The 15,933-nt window shown below is 36.8% G+C and overlaps 1 protein-coding gene across 1 annotated transcript; it reads right to left on the bottom strand.

Moving 5' to 3' along the window:
- Positions 1-886: 886 nt before the first annotated feature.
- Positions 887-10,625, bottom strand: LOC131024512 (nucleoside diphosphate kinase 3-like). The gene is made up of 6 exons (XM_057954018.1): positions 10,383-10,625; positions 1,885-2,019; positions 1,766-1,803; positions 1,638-1,688; positions 1,293-1,573; positions 887-1,218 (listed from the first exon to the last, which is right to left on the bottom strand). Exons 1-6 carry the CDS (start codon positions 10,456-10,458, stop codon positions 1,095-1,097), a joined length of 705 nt encoding a protein of 234 aa, XP_057810001.1. The 5' UTR covers positions 10,459-10,625; the 3' UTR covers positions 887-1,094.
- Positions 10,626-15,933: the final 5,308 nt, after the last annotated feature.

Raw genomic sequence — 15,933 nt, 5'->3', positions numbered from 1 at the left:
TCCTTTGCCGCTTGTATTACGCACTGCTTGGCTTATTATTTGTGATTTCTGTCTTGCAGTCATGTCTTGGATGGATGATTGCGAGGCCCTACTACCTCCAGTAGGGAACGAAGGAGCAGGAGTGGAAGCCACCGCTTCTACCGATATTGACACCTCCAGGACTATTAGTGACGATCCTGACCATGGGGCCCTGCGGAAGTGGCCACCCTACAAAGTCTCCAACCTTCGCCGGAACTTTCACTTTTCTCTCAAGACATTTTGTTGAACACCTTCCTTGCTTCAATCAGATTTAAAAGATAGCCCGTTAAAGGTCTGAGTTTAAATGCATGCTTTTTATGGACTCTGGGGGTGTATTTGGACTCTGAGGGTATTACGCTCTAGGGGCCTATACTTCAGGGGTGCATCTGCACCTTAACCCGAATAATAAAACTAAAATTAATTTTAAATTAAAATATTAATTATAGACTGATTAGCGACGAGTATAATAAAAAATAAAAATAATTTTAAATTAAAATATTAGTTAACGACGAATTAACGAAGAAAATAATAATAAAAAATTAATTAAAATATTAATTAACAACAGAAATAAAAAAATTAAGTTTTAATTAAAATATTAATTAATGTTGGAAAAAATAAAAATAAAATTAGCTATAAATTAAAATATTAATTAACGACGGAATTCTTCGTTAATCCGTCGGCTATCCACCGTTCGCACCGTATTTTTAGCTAAAGATTTATTTTCGTCGTTAATTCCGTCTTTAATAATGATTTTTTTTTTTTTTTTTTTTGTAGCGAAAGTCACGCTTTAATTGTGAATTTTTAATGCCTTCCTATAACTCCAATAGTTTTTCCTTTATTTTATTTTTTATTTTTGCTTTACCAACAATTTCAAGAAGCAGTGGAAAAGGACATGCATTGATCGATAAATAGATCCAAACATTAGATTGGCGAAAGCCAAAATACAAAGAGTGGTAATAGAAGACTATATTGCTGCATAATTTGATAAAGTATATATCTCTCACCTAATAATGAGTAAGCTTCCGCCAGTGTTTATTTAAAGCAGACAATTATTTAGATTTTGAAAAAGTGTGAAATCAGTTGGTGCCGTATATCCATTTCTCGGCATTGCTTGTGTAGCACACCAGCTCCTCAGGTTTGAACCACAGTTTGATCTCATCCTTGGCGGTTTCGGGGCCATCGCTGCCATGGATGATGTTTCTGCATTATGCAACCAATTTGTGAAGCAGCACGCAGGAATTAATAGTTGAAGAAAATGCATGATACCATCATACCTTCCCACCACAACAGCCAAATCTGCTCTGATTGAGCCGGGTTCTGATTTCTGAGGATCAGTGGCTCCTATGAGTTTGCGCCCATATCTGATCACCCCTTCACCTTCCCAAACCATGGCTACAACTGGTCCAGAGCTCAAGAAGTTGCACAGCCCATTGAAGAAAGGCCTATCCTTGAGATCATGATAATGCTTCTGAGCAAAGTCCTTTGGAGGAACTATAATCTTGATTCCTACGAGTTTGAAGCCTTTTCGTTCGAACCGCGACACAATCTCAGAAATCTGCCACCATGAATGCAAATATGTAAAATGACACACACTCTAATGATGAAAAAGAATATATTACCAGTCCTCGCTGAACCCCATCCGGTTTTATGGCGATAAACGTTCTCTCCATCTTCGAAGGAAGTAAAGACAATGCAGCATCAGTAATGAACATGTGAAACAAAGACAATTCATTGATGAAACAAGTACCTGTGCAGCATGTGCTTCCTGCTCTTGAAGCATGAAAGCTGTGGTATACAAAGATGAGTCATAATTTAATGGACGTTTAGTCATGATCATAATCAATTAAGGGTATAGTATGAGTAAACCTGCAGCAGGAAGGGCAAGGAGTCCAGGTATCCAACCCCCACATGCATTTCTCGACTTCGATAAACTGTATGAAGCTAAAGATGACACTCTTCCTCTGCATGTAACTGCACCAGCGGCAGCTGCTGCTTCTCCACCTGAAAATTCATTTTTTTCTTACCTTCATTTATGTATGCTACTTACTTTAAGCATTTCACACTTGATCTATCTACTTAACAGATTCACATCAGCAGTTTGTTAGTTGGTAGTGTAGAAAATAGAATGACGATAAATGAAAGGATGCAGAACCGAGGCGAGAATAAATTCTCTCTCCGTAAGGCAAAATTACTTCCGCTCTGTGCTCGCGGATCTACAGTAATTGCCCCCAAGATACAACGGTTTCGGGATGATAGACGAGTCCTTAGCACTAGGAGTTCGCTATCCGGTCGAACGGCTTGATACTCGGGACTGAGTATGTAAACTAAACTAATATGACAAATTGATTATCTGAATTCGTTTTTGTGTGTTTAATCTCATTCTGGAGGGCCCTATTTATAGTAGTCCAGGGGTTTCCTTGAACTGACGTGACCGTTTGGCCAAACAGGAGGTCCGAACCGACGTGTCTCTTCGGTCTTGAACCGCCACCACGTGCCCTGTTTGGGCAAACAGATCCGAACCATCGTGTCTCTTCGGTCCTCAACCGCTGCCACGTCCGTTTGGGCAAACATGTGGTCCGAACCATCGTGTCTCTTCGGTCCTCAACCGCTGCCACGTCCGTTTGGGCAAACAGGTGGTCCGAACCATGGATATCTTTGGGCATTAATTACTCATTCAATTCTTTACAGATTTGAACAAGTAAATATACCAAATTAATCTACTCAAAATGTAGATTCCAAAAATATCATTTAATTCCATTAATTACCAAAGTAATTATGGCATTAAATAAACTATTTATTCCAACAATCCCCCACATGAATGATGATTAATGCAAATGCAAAAAACTAAGTCCCGACGACCTATTATTGCATCAGGATAGGTAGTTGTTAGCTTTGAACCTTCCTTAGTGTAATGCCATCGGATTTACTCGTTGCTCGGTGAACGCGATGTCTTGAACCGGTCAACTTTTGTGTAAACCAAGTCAACAACATACACACAATAATAGATCTAATATCTTTCGTTCTTACGTTGTGTCCATTTCTGGCCTTGGACCATTTCTTGGATTCATAAGTGTTATTGATAATTGAAGCGGCCCCACTTCTTCACTTATATAGGTGATCTCCTAAAAAGAGTATCCTGCCATACTCCACCTATTGAGGCTATAGGAATCATTAAAAGCTTTTAAAAAGCTTACCCTTTACCACAAGCTGCAGGCTTTACACTTGAGCATCTATGAGAATGGATTTTGCAAGTTTTCAAGTGCTCAACTTGAACTTTCATAATTTAGTTGTCTCATTGAACCATGTTCTTGGGATCTCCAGTCATCATGGTTGAGTTACCACTATGAAAGTTCTTAACGTGTGGATTTTAATCCCATTCCCCTTACTGCGTTATTCAATTGATCACGATTAATACCTTTAGTAAACGGATCCGCAATATTGTCTTTTGACTTTACATAGTCAATGCACATTATTCCTGTAGTGATCAATTGTCTAACGGTATTATGTCTTCGACGAATATGTCGAGATTTACCGTTATACAAACTATTCTTTGCTCTCCCTATGGCAGCCATGCTATCGCAATGTATCATAACCGGAGGCAAAGGTTTTTCCCAACAAGGAATATCTTCTAAGAAGTTTCTTAACCATTCGGCTTCTTCGCCGGCTTTGTCTAAAGCAATAAATTCCGATTCCATTGTAGATCGGGCTATACATGTTTGCTTAGAAGATTTCCAAGATATTGCTCCTCCACCAATGGTAAAGACAAACCCACTTGTGGATTTAGAGTCTTTAGTGTCGGATATCCAATTGGCATCACAATACCCTTCCAAAACAGCGGGATATCTCGAATAGTGTATACTATGAGATATTGTGTGTTTTAGGTATCTCAACACTCTTATTAATGCGGTCCAATGATCCTTTCCAGGATTACTTGTAAACCGACTCAATTTGCTAATAGAATATGCTATGTCCGGCCTTGTACAATTTGACAAGTACATTAGGCTTCCAATAATTCTAGCATAGTCCGATTGTGATACGGGTTCTCCTCGATTTTTGGCTAAGTGTATACTTGAGTCAACAGGTGTTTTAGCCGGAGGCAGATCAAAAGCTTTGAATTTCTTAAGTACATTCTCAACATAGTGAGATTGTGATAAGACTATTCCCTCGGGTGTTCTAAGGATTTTAATTCCTAGAATCACGTCAGCTAATCCCATATCTTTCATGTCAAAGTTTCTCTTTAACATCTCCTTGGTTTCTATGATTATTTTATTGTTGCTGCCCATAATTAGCATATCATCAACGTAGAGACAAACAATGACAAAATTGTCGGATGTTCCTTTAACGTATACACATTTATCACATTCATTGATTTTGAATCCGTTTGCCATCATTGCTTGGTCAAATTTCTCATGCCACTGTTTGGGAGCTTGTTTGAGTCCATACAAAGACTTTACAAGTTTACAAACTTTCTTTTCTTGACCAGGAATCACAAACCCTTCGGGTTGTTCCATATATATCTCATCTTCTAAATCTCCATTTAGAAATGCTGTTTTTACATCCATTTGGTGTATCTCAAGATTATATAATGCTGCTATAGCAAGTAGCATTCTAATGGATGTAATTCTAGTGACTGGAGAGTATGTATCAAAATAATCATACCCTTCCTTTTGTTTGTAGCCTTTAACTACCAAACGTGCTTTATACTTATCAATAGATCCATCGGCTTTATATTTCTTCTTAAGAATCCACTTGCAACCCAAAGGTTTATTTCCCGGAGGAAGATCAACAATAAGCCAAGTGTGATTGGATAAGATTGACTCGATTTCACTATTGATAGCTTCACGCCATAGATCGGCATCAGGACCAGACAATGCTTCCTTGATTGTCTTTGGTTCGTCTTCTAAAGTATAAACTACGAAATCCGGACCAAAGGTTTTCGCAGTTTTTGTTCGCTTTCCGCGTCTTGGTTGCGGTGTTAGTTCACGTGTTGGTCCGTTATTCTTAAGCGAAATTTCATCATAAGTTCTCTTTTTCGAACTTATGTCATTCTTCTCTTTCTTGGGGAATATTTTTTCAAAGAATATGGCATTTCTTGATTCTATAATCATTCCCTCATTCATATCGGGTACTTCCGATTTGTGTACCAAGAATCGGTACGCACTGCTATTGTTTGCATATCCAATGAAGATGCAATTAACAGTTTTTGGTCCTATTTTTATTTGTTTGGGTTTAGGTACTTCAACTTTTGCTAAGCACCCCCACACTTTTGTATATTTATAGGACGGCTTCCTTCCTTTCCATAATTCATATGGAGTTTTTTCTTGTTTCTTTTGGGGTAATTTATTCAAAATTTTATTAGCCGAAAGAATAGCTTCCCCCCACATGTTATGTGATAGGCCTGAGCTTATCAACATAGCATTCATCATTTCTTTCAATGTTCTATTCTTTCGTTCTGCAACACCATTTGATTGTGGAGAATAAGGTGCAGTCGTTTGATGAATAATGCCATTTTCACGACAAAATTCCTCAAAAGGTGCAACGTACTCGCCACCTCGATCACTTCGAATCATTTTGATCTTGGTGTTAAGTTGATTCTCAACTTCACTTTTGTATGTTTTGAAAGCTTCGAATGCTTCGTCTTTGTTTCTCAAAAGATACACATAGCAAAATCTTGTGCAATCATCTATAAATGTTATAAAGTAATTCTTTCCACCTCTTGTTTGCACAAGTTTTAAATCACATAGATCGGTGTGAATCAATTCAAGAGGTTTCGTTGATCTTTCCACTGAATGAAAAGGAGATTTTGCCATTTTTGCTTCAACACAAATTTCACATTTTTGGTGTTGATTGAAAGACATCTTTGGCAATAAGTCTAAATTTACTAAACGACGTAGTGTGTTTAGATTTGCATGTCCTAATCTATCATGCCATAAATTAGGAGACTCAACCAAATAAGTAACTTTTTCCTTTATTGCATTATCACGTACAAGTACAGGGATAGCATTAAGCTTGAAAAGGCCATTATCTAGGTAGCCTTTTCCTATATAGTGACCATTCTTGGTCATTACAACTTTGCCTGCTTCAAATACTAGTCTAAATCCAGCGTTGCACAAGGCGGATCCTGAGATCAAGTTCTTGCGAATGTCGGGAACATGCAACACCTTCTGTAGGGTTATCTTGAGTTCCGACGTCATCTTGAGCACAATGGTTCCAATTCCGATGATAGAGGATGCGGTAGAATTGCCCATATATAGTTTTCTATCGCCGGTGAGAGCTTCATACGAGGAGAACATTGTCTTGTCGGCGCAGATATGCCGGGTAGCACCGGTGTCGATCCACCATCCTTTTGGACTGCCGACCATATTGACCTCGTCTACGACGGCACACAAGTCAAGTTCGCCTAAGTCGAGGGGCACAGACTTTGTCTCCGTCACGTGGGCTTGATGGTGACCATTGTGCTTGTCTTTCTTCGGTTTGCGACAATCTTTTGCCATGTGACCGGGTTTGCCGCAGTTGAAGCAATCTCCTTTGATCCTCTTCTGACCTTTTGAGTCTGGATGTTTGCCTTTGAACTTGCGTTTCTTCTTGTTGCTAGACTCGGCTAGATTTGCTTTTGCCTCCATGGAAGTTTTGTTCGTCTTGTTTTCGGAGATTCTATTGTCCTCTTCGATTCTCAAGCGAACGATCAAGTCTTCAAGTCCCATCTCCTTGCGTTTGTGCTTGAGATAGTTCTTGAAGTCCTTCCAATGTGGTGGTAATTTCTCTATCACCGCGGCCACCTGAAAAGATTCAGACAATTCCATACCTTCGGCAAGAATGTCGTGCAGGATCAGTTGAAATTCTTGCACTTGCTCCACAACGGTTTTGCTATCAACCATTTTGAAGTCTAGAAAACGACCGACTATGAACTTCTTCAAGCCGGCATCTTCTGCCTTGTACTTCGTCTCCAAGGAGTCCCATAGTTCCTTGGACGTCTTGGCGCTAGAGTAAACATTATAGAGAGTGTTGTCTAGCCCATTCAGAATATAGTTGCGACACAGAAAGTCGCTATGATGCCATGCATCATATGCTATCCGCAGTTGCGAATCAGTCTCGTCTTCCCCCACAGTTGGAGGAGATTCATTCACAAAACGAGCCATATTCAAAGTAGTAAGATAAAACAGCATCTTAGACTGCCAACGTTTAAATTCAGAACCTGCGAATTTTTCCGGCTTTTCGGCAGCAGCAGGTGCTGGAGCATGTGGAACGTTGGTCGGAACTGGTGGAGCATTGTTGTTGGGCGGAACATTGTTGTTGTTGGTGTTGCTTCCTGTCGCCATCTTTCCACACTAATTTTGCCTTACGATTGTTAGTTGGTAGTGTAGAAAATAGAATGACGATAAATGAAAGGATGCAGAACCGAGGCGAGAATAAATTCTCTCTCCGTAAGGCAAAATTACTTCCGCTCTGTGCTCGCGGATCTACAGTAATTGCCCCCAAGATACAACGGTTTCGGGATGATAGACGAGTCCTTAGCACTAGGAGTTCGCTATCCGGTCGAACGGCTTGATACTCGGGACTGAGTATGTAAACTAAACTAATATGACAAATTGATTATCTGAATTCGTTTTTGTGTGTTTAATCTCATTCTGGAGGGCCCTATTTATAGTAGTCCAGGGGTTTCCTTGAACTGACGTGACCGTTTGGCCAAACAGGAGGTCCGAACCGACGTGTCTCTTCGGTCTTGAACCGCCACCACGTGCCCTGTTTGGGCAAACAGATCCGAACCATCGTGTCTCTTCGGTCCTCAACCGCTGCCACGTCCGTTTGGGCAAACATGTGGTCCGAACCATCGTGTCTCTTCGGTCCTCAACCGCTGCCACGTCCGTTTGGGCAAACAGGTGGTCCGAACCATGGATATCTTTGGGCATTAATTACTCATTCAATTCTTTACAGATTTGAACAAGTAAATATACCAAATTAATCTACTCAAAATGTAGATTCCAAAAATATCATTTAATTCCATTAATTACCAAAGTAATTATGGCATTAAATAAACTATTTATTCCAACACAGTTAAGTGTTCTCACGAATGTTGACATCTCATTAATTCCATTAATTATATGGTTACATAAAATGTCCCAAGTTTCCTAGTTGCTTCCATATCATCAAGAGAATTTGTCATAGATGCCAATTTATGGACCAACAAATATTTGTGTATTATACACTTCATGCGTCCCATTAGATCACCAACTTTATTTGAACGTTTCATTTTAATATGTCACTACTTAAAATTGAAATTTAATACATAATAAACACCTCCAACATAACTCATTATTTACACTATATACACTATAAGAAAAGGCATATTTAACGACCTAAATTAAATATCGTTAATTAACGCCGTTAATATTAATTTCTTTAAAATCGATCATTACTATTATTTTTTAATAATTTTTATTTTAAAATCAATCGTTAATTTTGACCTTATTTAAAAAAAAAACTCGGTGATAATTTCTTAAACTTTTTTGAACCATAATACTAACTTTTTAATTTTTTTATTATTTTAAATTGATCATTATTTCTACCGTCACTATCTCGCTGATGCCACAAATCTTCCCCAAATCATCCAGATAAGTCTCGATATCCTTCTTGACATATTCTAAAGGTATGCATGAATGAAACTACATATTAAATGAAAGTTTAAAAGAATTATAGGTATCAATTATATTAATAATATGCACATTCTTTACTAGCTAGTGACCACTTGAAAGAAACTTTAAAGTTAGTGGTGCTTGATTTAGAGTAGTTTCATGATAGATGACCAACTACAAAGTTTATCAAGGCAGGTGTTATTGAGTACAAAGTATGTTAAAAACACTTGTCGGACAAGCCGAGTTGTTATAATTGAAAATGGGGTTTTATTTTCACGATCGAAAATTCAGTTGTAAAAAAGTGTAAACAATTAAAATTTAAGACCAAAACGACCGAATTTTTGATCAACGCCTCAAATCGGTTGTTAATTTGGTCGTTAGACGTTTCAACGACCGAACACTTGTTTTTAACGATCAATTTTTCGGTCATTAACGCCGCTTTTTCTAGTAGTGATGTCATTGTGGCCCACAAACAATTATTTCATATTATCCAAAATAAGTTCAATAATTATAGCCTACCCACTACGCACCAACCCCAAAATTTTTCTTTCTTACTTTATTAATTGGAAAATAATTATTCTCTTTCCTACATGTTTTGACAAATATATCCTGAAAAAGAGTTATCTATTATCATATATTTTATTATGAATTACTCGTTACTTAATATTTGAGTTCAAATCTTGACGCCTATTGATCAATGGGACGAAGATAGTAGTATTAGATAATTTGGGTACAACCGGATGTACCGTACAATCGAGTTAACTCGCATTCAGACCTTAACTTGCATCCTGATCTGAACCCGCATCATGACCCAAATCGTGTAAATGACACTATTCAGTTATACAAACGACATTGCCTATAATTGACATTAATTATTCGGTTATATAAATGACATTGTAACATTAAAATGTTATAGTGTCATTTTCAATTTTATAGTGTCATTTAAAATATTATAGTGTCATTTACAATTTTATAGTGTCAATTATAGTAATTGTCATTTATATTTCTAAATAGTGTCAATTATACACAGTGTCATTTACAATGTTATAGTATTATTTATACGCAATATCATTTGTATATATAGCAGAATTGTGTCAATTACATGTAATGTCATTTGTATAATCGAATAGTGTCATTTACACGATTTGGATCAGAATATGTGTTCAAATTAAAATACGGATCAGAATTTGAATGCGGGTTAACCCGATTGTACCCAAGACCACTCTTAGATTACTTGTTTTTTAAACGACCACCTCTTAGATAATTATTGTTTCATCTACAAACCAGGAAATATAAGTTGTGAATGGTATTATTAATTGCTTTTCTCGGGAATCATATGTGCGCTTTTTTCTTGTTGAGAAATAGGCATTAGTGGTTTCACTTCACCAACACAACACTGGCTAAAATCATCTAACAAATATGATGGATCCACGTACACAACATTGAATAAATCTGTAAACTCCCAACCTATAAAACAATACCTCAAATGCAGGAAATGAATTCACTGCATGCAATCACCATACATACTATATTGGTCCTGATCCACACCATAAGTAATCTCCATTCGTAAAAAACAATTCAAACTAAAATCAAATTAAATAAGGATAGTATCATACTAGACCGGCATTACCACAAAAAAACCATCAAAATCAGAATCTGAATTCAGTTTCCTAAGATATATAACACATAAATTAGAGGTGAGAGGCTAATAAAATCTGAATTTAAAATGACCTGAAAATGATCGAGCTGTGCGCTTGGAAGCAGAAGATAGGAGCGACCTCGCAGATCTGGAAATCTGAGACCTCATTTTTGGAGAATAAGACGATCAAATTTTGAAGCAGAAACAGTAATGGGAAGTGAGAGTTTTTATGAAGAGACGTATCCTTCCTTACAAGGACGTGTTTAGTTTAACAGAAGTCGCAAAAAAAGGGCATCTACAACTAGGACTGTTGACTGATTTGCTTCAGATTAAAGAAAATGTCATAAGTATTTTGTATTGACCATTTTTATTTGAGAAAATATGAAATCAGAATATGATTTAATTTAGGGTTAAATGCATGTAATATCATGAATTTAAGTCGAATTCCAAATTTAGCACGACTTTTAAAAGTTCCAATTAATATGGCTACCTTTGCTCCGTGTTCAATTTTAGCACCGATTTATTTTCCGGCAGAACCATGTGGCAATGACGTGAACCACGTTGCAATGACGTGTCTTCCAAGTGACACGTCATAATTTGTAACTTACAAACCTCCAATTTTAATGTGTAACTTTACTCCGTATTCAATTTAAATGTTTAATTTTACTCCGTGTGGGACGACGCACGGTGAGGTAGAAGTGGTGTGTGGAGGCGACGCACTGGAGCTGAGTTTGTGATAGAGAGGAGTGATGGATCGAATTTTTTGGTGAATGCGGTTGAATTTTCGAGATCAGATTTGAGGTTAGGGATTGGTGGATTTTTCTTGATTTGGGTAGAAATTTTGCATTCGCCCCAAGAAACTTTCAATTGGGATCTTGATACACCCAATTTCAGTTTGGATTTTGGCTTCTCATAGGAGATAGTGGAGATTGGTGTTTTGTCCTTTTGGGGTTGCCGAAAATTGTTAGCGTACCAGAGAAGATGGTGATAGTCGATGCAAATGCCTTGGTTCGGGAATAGGGTTACCTGGGCAGCGGCGGCGGAGAATTTGATGGATTCGGCGGAGTGCGCGGCGGCGGGGATATGTGGGACGAGATAGCAAAGATTGTCGGCGTTTTTGGGGTGGTTGATGGTGAGGCCGCGGAGGTCGGCGTCGGAGTGGGCAACTGTGAGTGAGATGGAGTCTTCGCCGGCGACAAAGCATGGCAGAGGTGAGGGGGAAGATGATGGTGGCTGCTAGAGGGAGAAAGTGGTTGAGGGGCGGCGGGAGAGAGAAAGCTTGGCGAGCAAAACGCAACATTTTGCTCGCCGGCCGGAAGCTTATGCCGGCAAGCCACGTCAATGACACGTAGGATCGAAGCGTGTGCCGGCAAGCCACGTCAAAAAGGGGTGCTAAAATTGAACACGGAGCAAAGGTAGTCATATTAATTGGAACTTTTAAAAGTCGTGCTAAATTTGAAATTCGGCTTAAGTTCATGATATTACATGCATTTAACCCTTTAATTTAACATCTCCAAGTACAAATTGAAATAGATCAAATACTACTAGTGAGAACCGATTATAATCCTTTAGAGCATCCACTATGCTTACTACATGAGGAAGTAAGTATAGTGACGGCCCCTTTGTCCCTTTGGGATGGCCTAGTGGTTGGGGTGGTTGCCTGTTGTCCAAGAGGTCACAGGTTCGAATACTCTCGGCCACAATAACCACTAGGTGGGGTGTGTGTGGTTTGTATTATTTATAATGTAATTTCATAAAAAAAAAAAGTATAGTGACGGCCCCAAATTCATTTTTTAATTGGAACTTCTTGGAAGTTGCGCATTGATAGATTAAGAGGGTGTTTGGCTGAGCTTATAAGCTCCTCAAAACAGCTTATAAGCTCCTTCAAAGTGTTTGGCAAAATAAGCTCTTAAACAACTTATAAGCTCCAAATTTAAGCTCCAAGAGCTTATAAGCTCCCAAAAAAATAAGTTCATCTACCCCAACTTATTTTTTTATAATCTCGTATGCATCAATTATTTTATAAATATTTTCAACTATAATTTATTATTTCCATCATATATCATTCAAGTTCATTTCTCTTCGATTTTCTCTCTCTAGAAAAAATTCTCTCTCTAGCTTATAAGCTCAATTATCCTAACACTTTGACAACTTATAATCTCTTAAAAATTACATCTTATAAGCTCTTGAAACATCTTATAAGCTCCAAGAACTTATAAGCTCTTTAAAATAAGCTTAACCAAACACCTTCTAAATATGGAGGACTGACATTTATTTAAATATAATTCTTTGCATGCAAATCTTGATGTACTCTATTTTTGTTGGATATGAAAAAGCATTTTATTTCATGCAGCAGCCTTTAAAATTTCAATCAACTTGTAAAAAATTTATTTCATCTATTTGATTTTCAATAATATGTGTGTTTTGAATTTTTTTTTAACATAATTATATTAATTTTTAAATTATCATTATTTAAAAAATTAATTTATTCGTGTAATTATATAAATTTTATTGAAATAAAATACTCCCTCCGTCCCTGAAATGGCTTCCTCTTTGGGGACGGCACGGGTTTTAATAAAAAGTTGTAAAGTGTATTGATAGTGGAGAAAAAGTGATATAAGTATTATTGAAAGTTGTGAAAAGTGTTATAATTAGTATTGAGAGTGGTGAAAAGTGAAAAGTAAGAATAAATAAAGTATTATTAGTGGTGGGGTAGGTTTCCAAAAATGGAAAGAAAGAAAGAGGAAGTTATTTGGGGGACGTCCCAAAATGGAAAAAGAGGAAGTTATTTTAGGGACGGAGGGAGTATTATACAAAAATTAAAATACATAATATATATATATATATATATATATGTGTGTATGTATATGTATATATATATAGTGGTAATATGCATGGGAAGGGCTACAGTAAAAATAGCTCTTAAAATAAAAATTATAAACCAACAAAAATGTATGAATTTTATGTAGAACACGTATGAATTCACTGTATAAAGGTATAAATTGCGAAAAATAATTTTTTTGCTACCTATGGGGTTCGAACTCAGGACCATGAATTCATCCAACAAGCTGTGAATAAACCGTAGATCTTGATGATCTAAGGGCTTAAAATGGTTCCTATTTTATACAATAAAATGTGTTTTTTTATTATAGCCTTCCCCGTGGTAATATAATAATAATGATAGTGGGGTCCATGAATAGTTAAATATGAGGTAGTGACACAATGGAGAAAATATGAGGTAATTGAAAAAGATGGTAGTTATTGAGGTGACACACATGTGGCACCACTATGTTGATGGGGTAGCAAAATGCTTGCTCCATAGTGGGCTACCAAATTTGAGGTAGTAAACTTGGGGTAGCAAAACAAAGCAAGCAATTCTACTACATGAGGAAGTAAGCATTGTGGCGGGCCCCAAATTCATTTTTTAATTGGAACTTCTTGGAAGTTGCGAAAAGATATATTAAACACAAATACTCCTGTGCAACTAGTTGAACCGTGCAACTGGTTTTCAGAATGACACTACTTCATTCGGGAAATGACACTTGAACAATTTCCGAATGACACTAATTCAACATACAAATGACATTTGAAGATCTTCAAGTGTCATTTGTATGTTGAAGTAGTGTCATTCAGAAATCAGTTGCACAGTGCAACCGGTTGCATGGGAGAGTGCCTCTAGATTAAATATGGAGGACCAACATTTATTTAAATGTAATTCTTTGCATGCAAATCTTGATGTACGTACTCTGTTTTTGTTTTTTGTTGGATATGAAAAAGCATTTTATTTCATGCAGCAACCTTTAAAATTTCAATCAACTTGTAAAAAATTTATTTCATCTATTTGATTTTCAATAATGTGTGTTTTGAAATTTATTTTTTTTGACATAATTATATTAATTTTTAAATTATATTTCATTATTTAAAAAATTAATTTATTCGTGTAATTATATAAATTTTATTGAAGTAAAATATTATACAAAAATTAAAATACATAAAGAGTATTGATGGGGAGTAAAGTACACGTATGTCTGGAACGCAACAAAGGTCTAGGGTCAAAGCTGACGTCGAGCAGAGATAATTGCATCAGTTAGCACTCCCTGAAGAGTTGCCACCCAGTAAAAGCATCAGTGGACTATTAGTGGTATTTCTGTTAAGTGAACGGGCAGCGCTGCCGACCACCCTAGCTGCGCAGGAATATGTCAGCGTTGCACAACAGACAAAAGCCAACAGACTATTGACATGTCCGATGGCTATCTATATGAAGCTTTCTCTCTAACCAACCTAGTGGTTGCACAAAGATGTTGAATGACCTCTTTGCCCCCCTTGTATATCTCTATAAATAGGAGCCTCGTCTCTCATTGTATGATTACGTAACATGAAATACAACACCTTTTCTCTCTTCTTTTACATCTTTGCTTAAATCTACCGACGATCATTACCAACAGGTGAAACATCCTACTCTTAACACATCAAATATATATATATATATATATATATATATATATATATATAAATAAATAAATTAATATATATATATATATAGGGGGCCGCTCCAATGAGACCCTCTAATTTTAGTGAGATCTAGGGCACGATCTGGTGCGTTTATTTTATCAATCCTATGGCTGATATTGTATCTGGAGGGTGATTTTTTTTCGCAGGGTTCGAATCCTGCAGGGAGCAGAATATTTTAAATTTTGTTATTCATCAGTATATACTGCATTGTTCATCAGTATATACGGCCCTGTTCATCAGTATATATGTCTTATTCATTACGAATTTTTTAAATTTTATTTTTCATCAGTATATACATCTTGTTCATTAGATATACGTTTTGTTCATTAGTATTATATGTCTTATTCATTGTACTCATGTTACACGAAAAATAGGGGGTCTCACTGGAGCGCGCCCCTATATATATATATATATATATATATATATATATATATATATATATATAGGGAGAGGTTCAGGAAAGAACCATAAATAAAAGAAGACCGGAGAACCATTTTCAGCCATTCGATCATCAAGATCTACGGTGGATGCATCATCTTGTTGGATGAATGCAGATCCTGGGTTCGAATCCTGAAGGGAGCATTTTTTTTTATTTTTTTAAGTGCATTAATTTTAACAGCGGATGCATTAATTTTTACAGTGAATGCATTAGATTTGATGGTTCTCCCGTTCTCACAAATAATGTAGTTCTCTCTAGAACCACACCATATATATATATATATAGTGGTAGGAATGGGATCATATAGATCTCAATGCTTATAATAGATCCCTAGATCCAAATCTTGACCACACATTTATGATATGTGGCGCATCAAGATGGTGACACATGGCAAGGAGCTTCCAAGCATTCCAAGGCAAAATCTGGAGGGGTAAAATTGGAATGTAATTTTCGGATTTAATAATTAAAAAAATATATATATTTTTTTAGATTTTGTCAAAATAGATATATTTTAGATGCATATAGTTTCACACAAAGATGCATAAAGTTTTAACATGAAATGCATAACTTTGAACAGAAAAATGCATTTAATTTTTCCAGTTTTGGTATTTTCACCACCACACCCCATACCACCCCCCAATCCAGCCCACACCACCCCCAACCCTCCCCATTACCACCCCCCAAAAATAGGC

Source organism: Salvia miltiorrhiza, chromosome 5, assembly GCF_028751815.1.
Source record: "Salvia miltiorrhiza cultivar Shanhuang (shh) chromosome 5, IMPLAD_Smil_shh, whole genome shotgun sequence".
NCBI lineage: Eukaryota > Viridiplantae > Streptophyta > Magnoliopsida > Lamiales > Lamiaceae > Salvia > Salvia miltiorrhiza.
Note: the sequence above shows the minus strand (reverse complement) of the source record. Positions and strands in the feature narration are given on the sequence as shown.

Bases quoted from the DNA above. Each gene is read 5' to 3' on its own strand.
- LOC131024512 (XM_057954018.1), bottom strand. From the start codon at position 10,458: ATGAGGTCTCAGATTTCCAGATCTGCGAGGTCGCTCCTATCTTCTGCT. The intron at 2,020-10,382 runs GTCATTTTAAAT...ATGAATTTTCAG, and splicing joins CACAGCTCGATCATTTTCAG to GTGGAGAAGCAGCAGCTGCC. The intron at 1,689-1,765 runs GTACTTGTTTCA...CTTCCTTCGAAG, and splicing joins AGGAAGCACATGCTGCACAG to ATGGAGAGAACGTTTATCGC.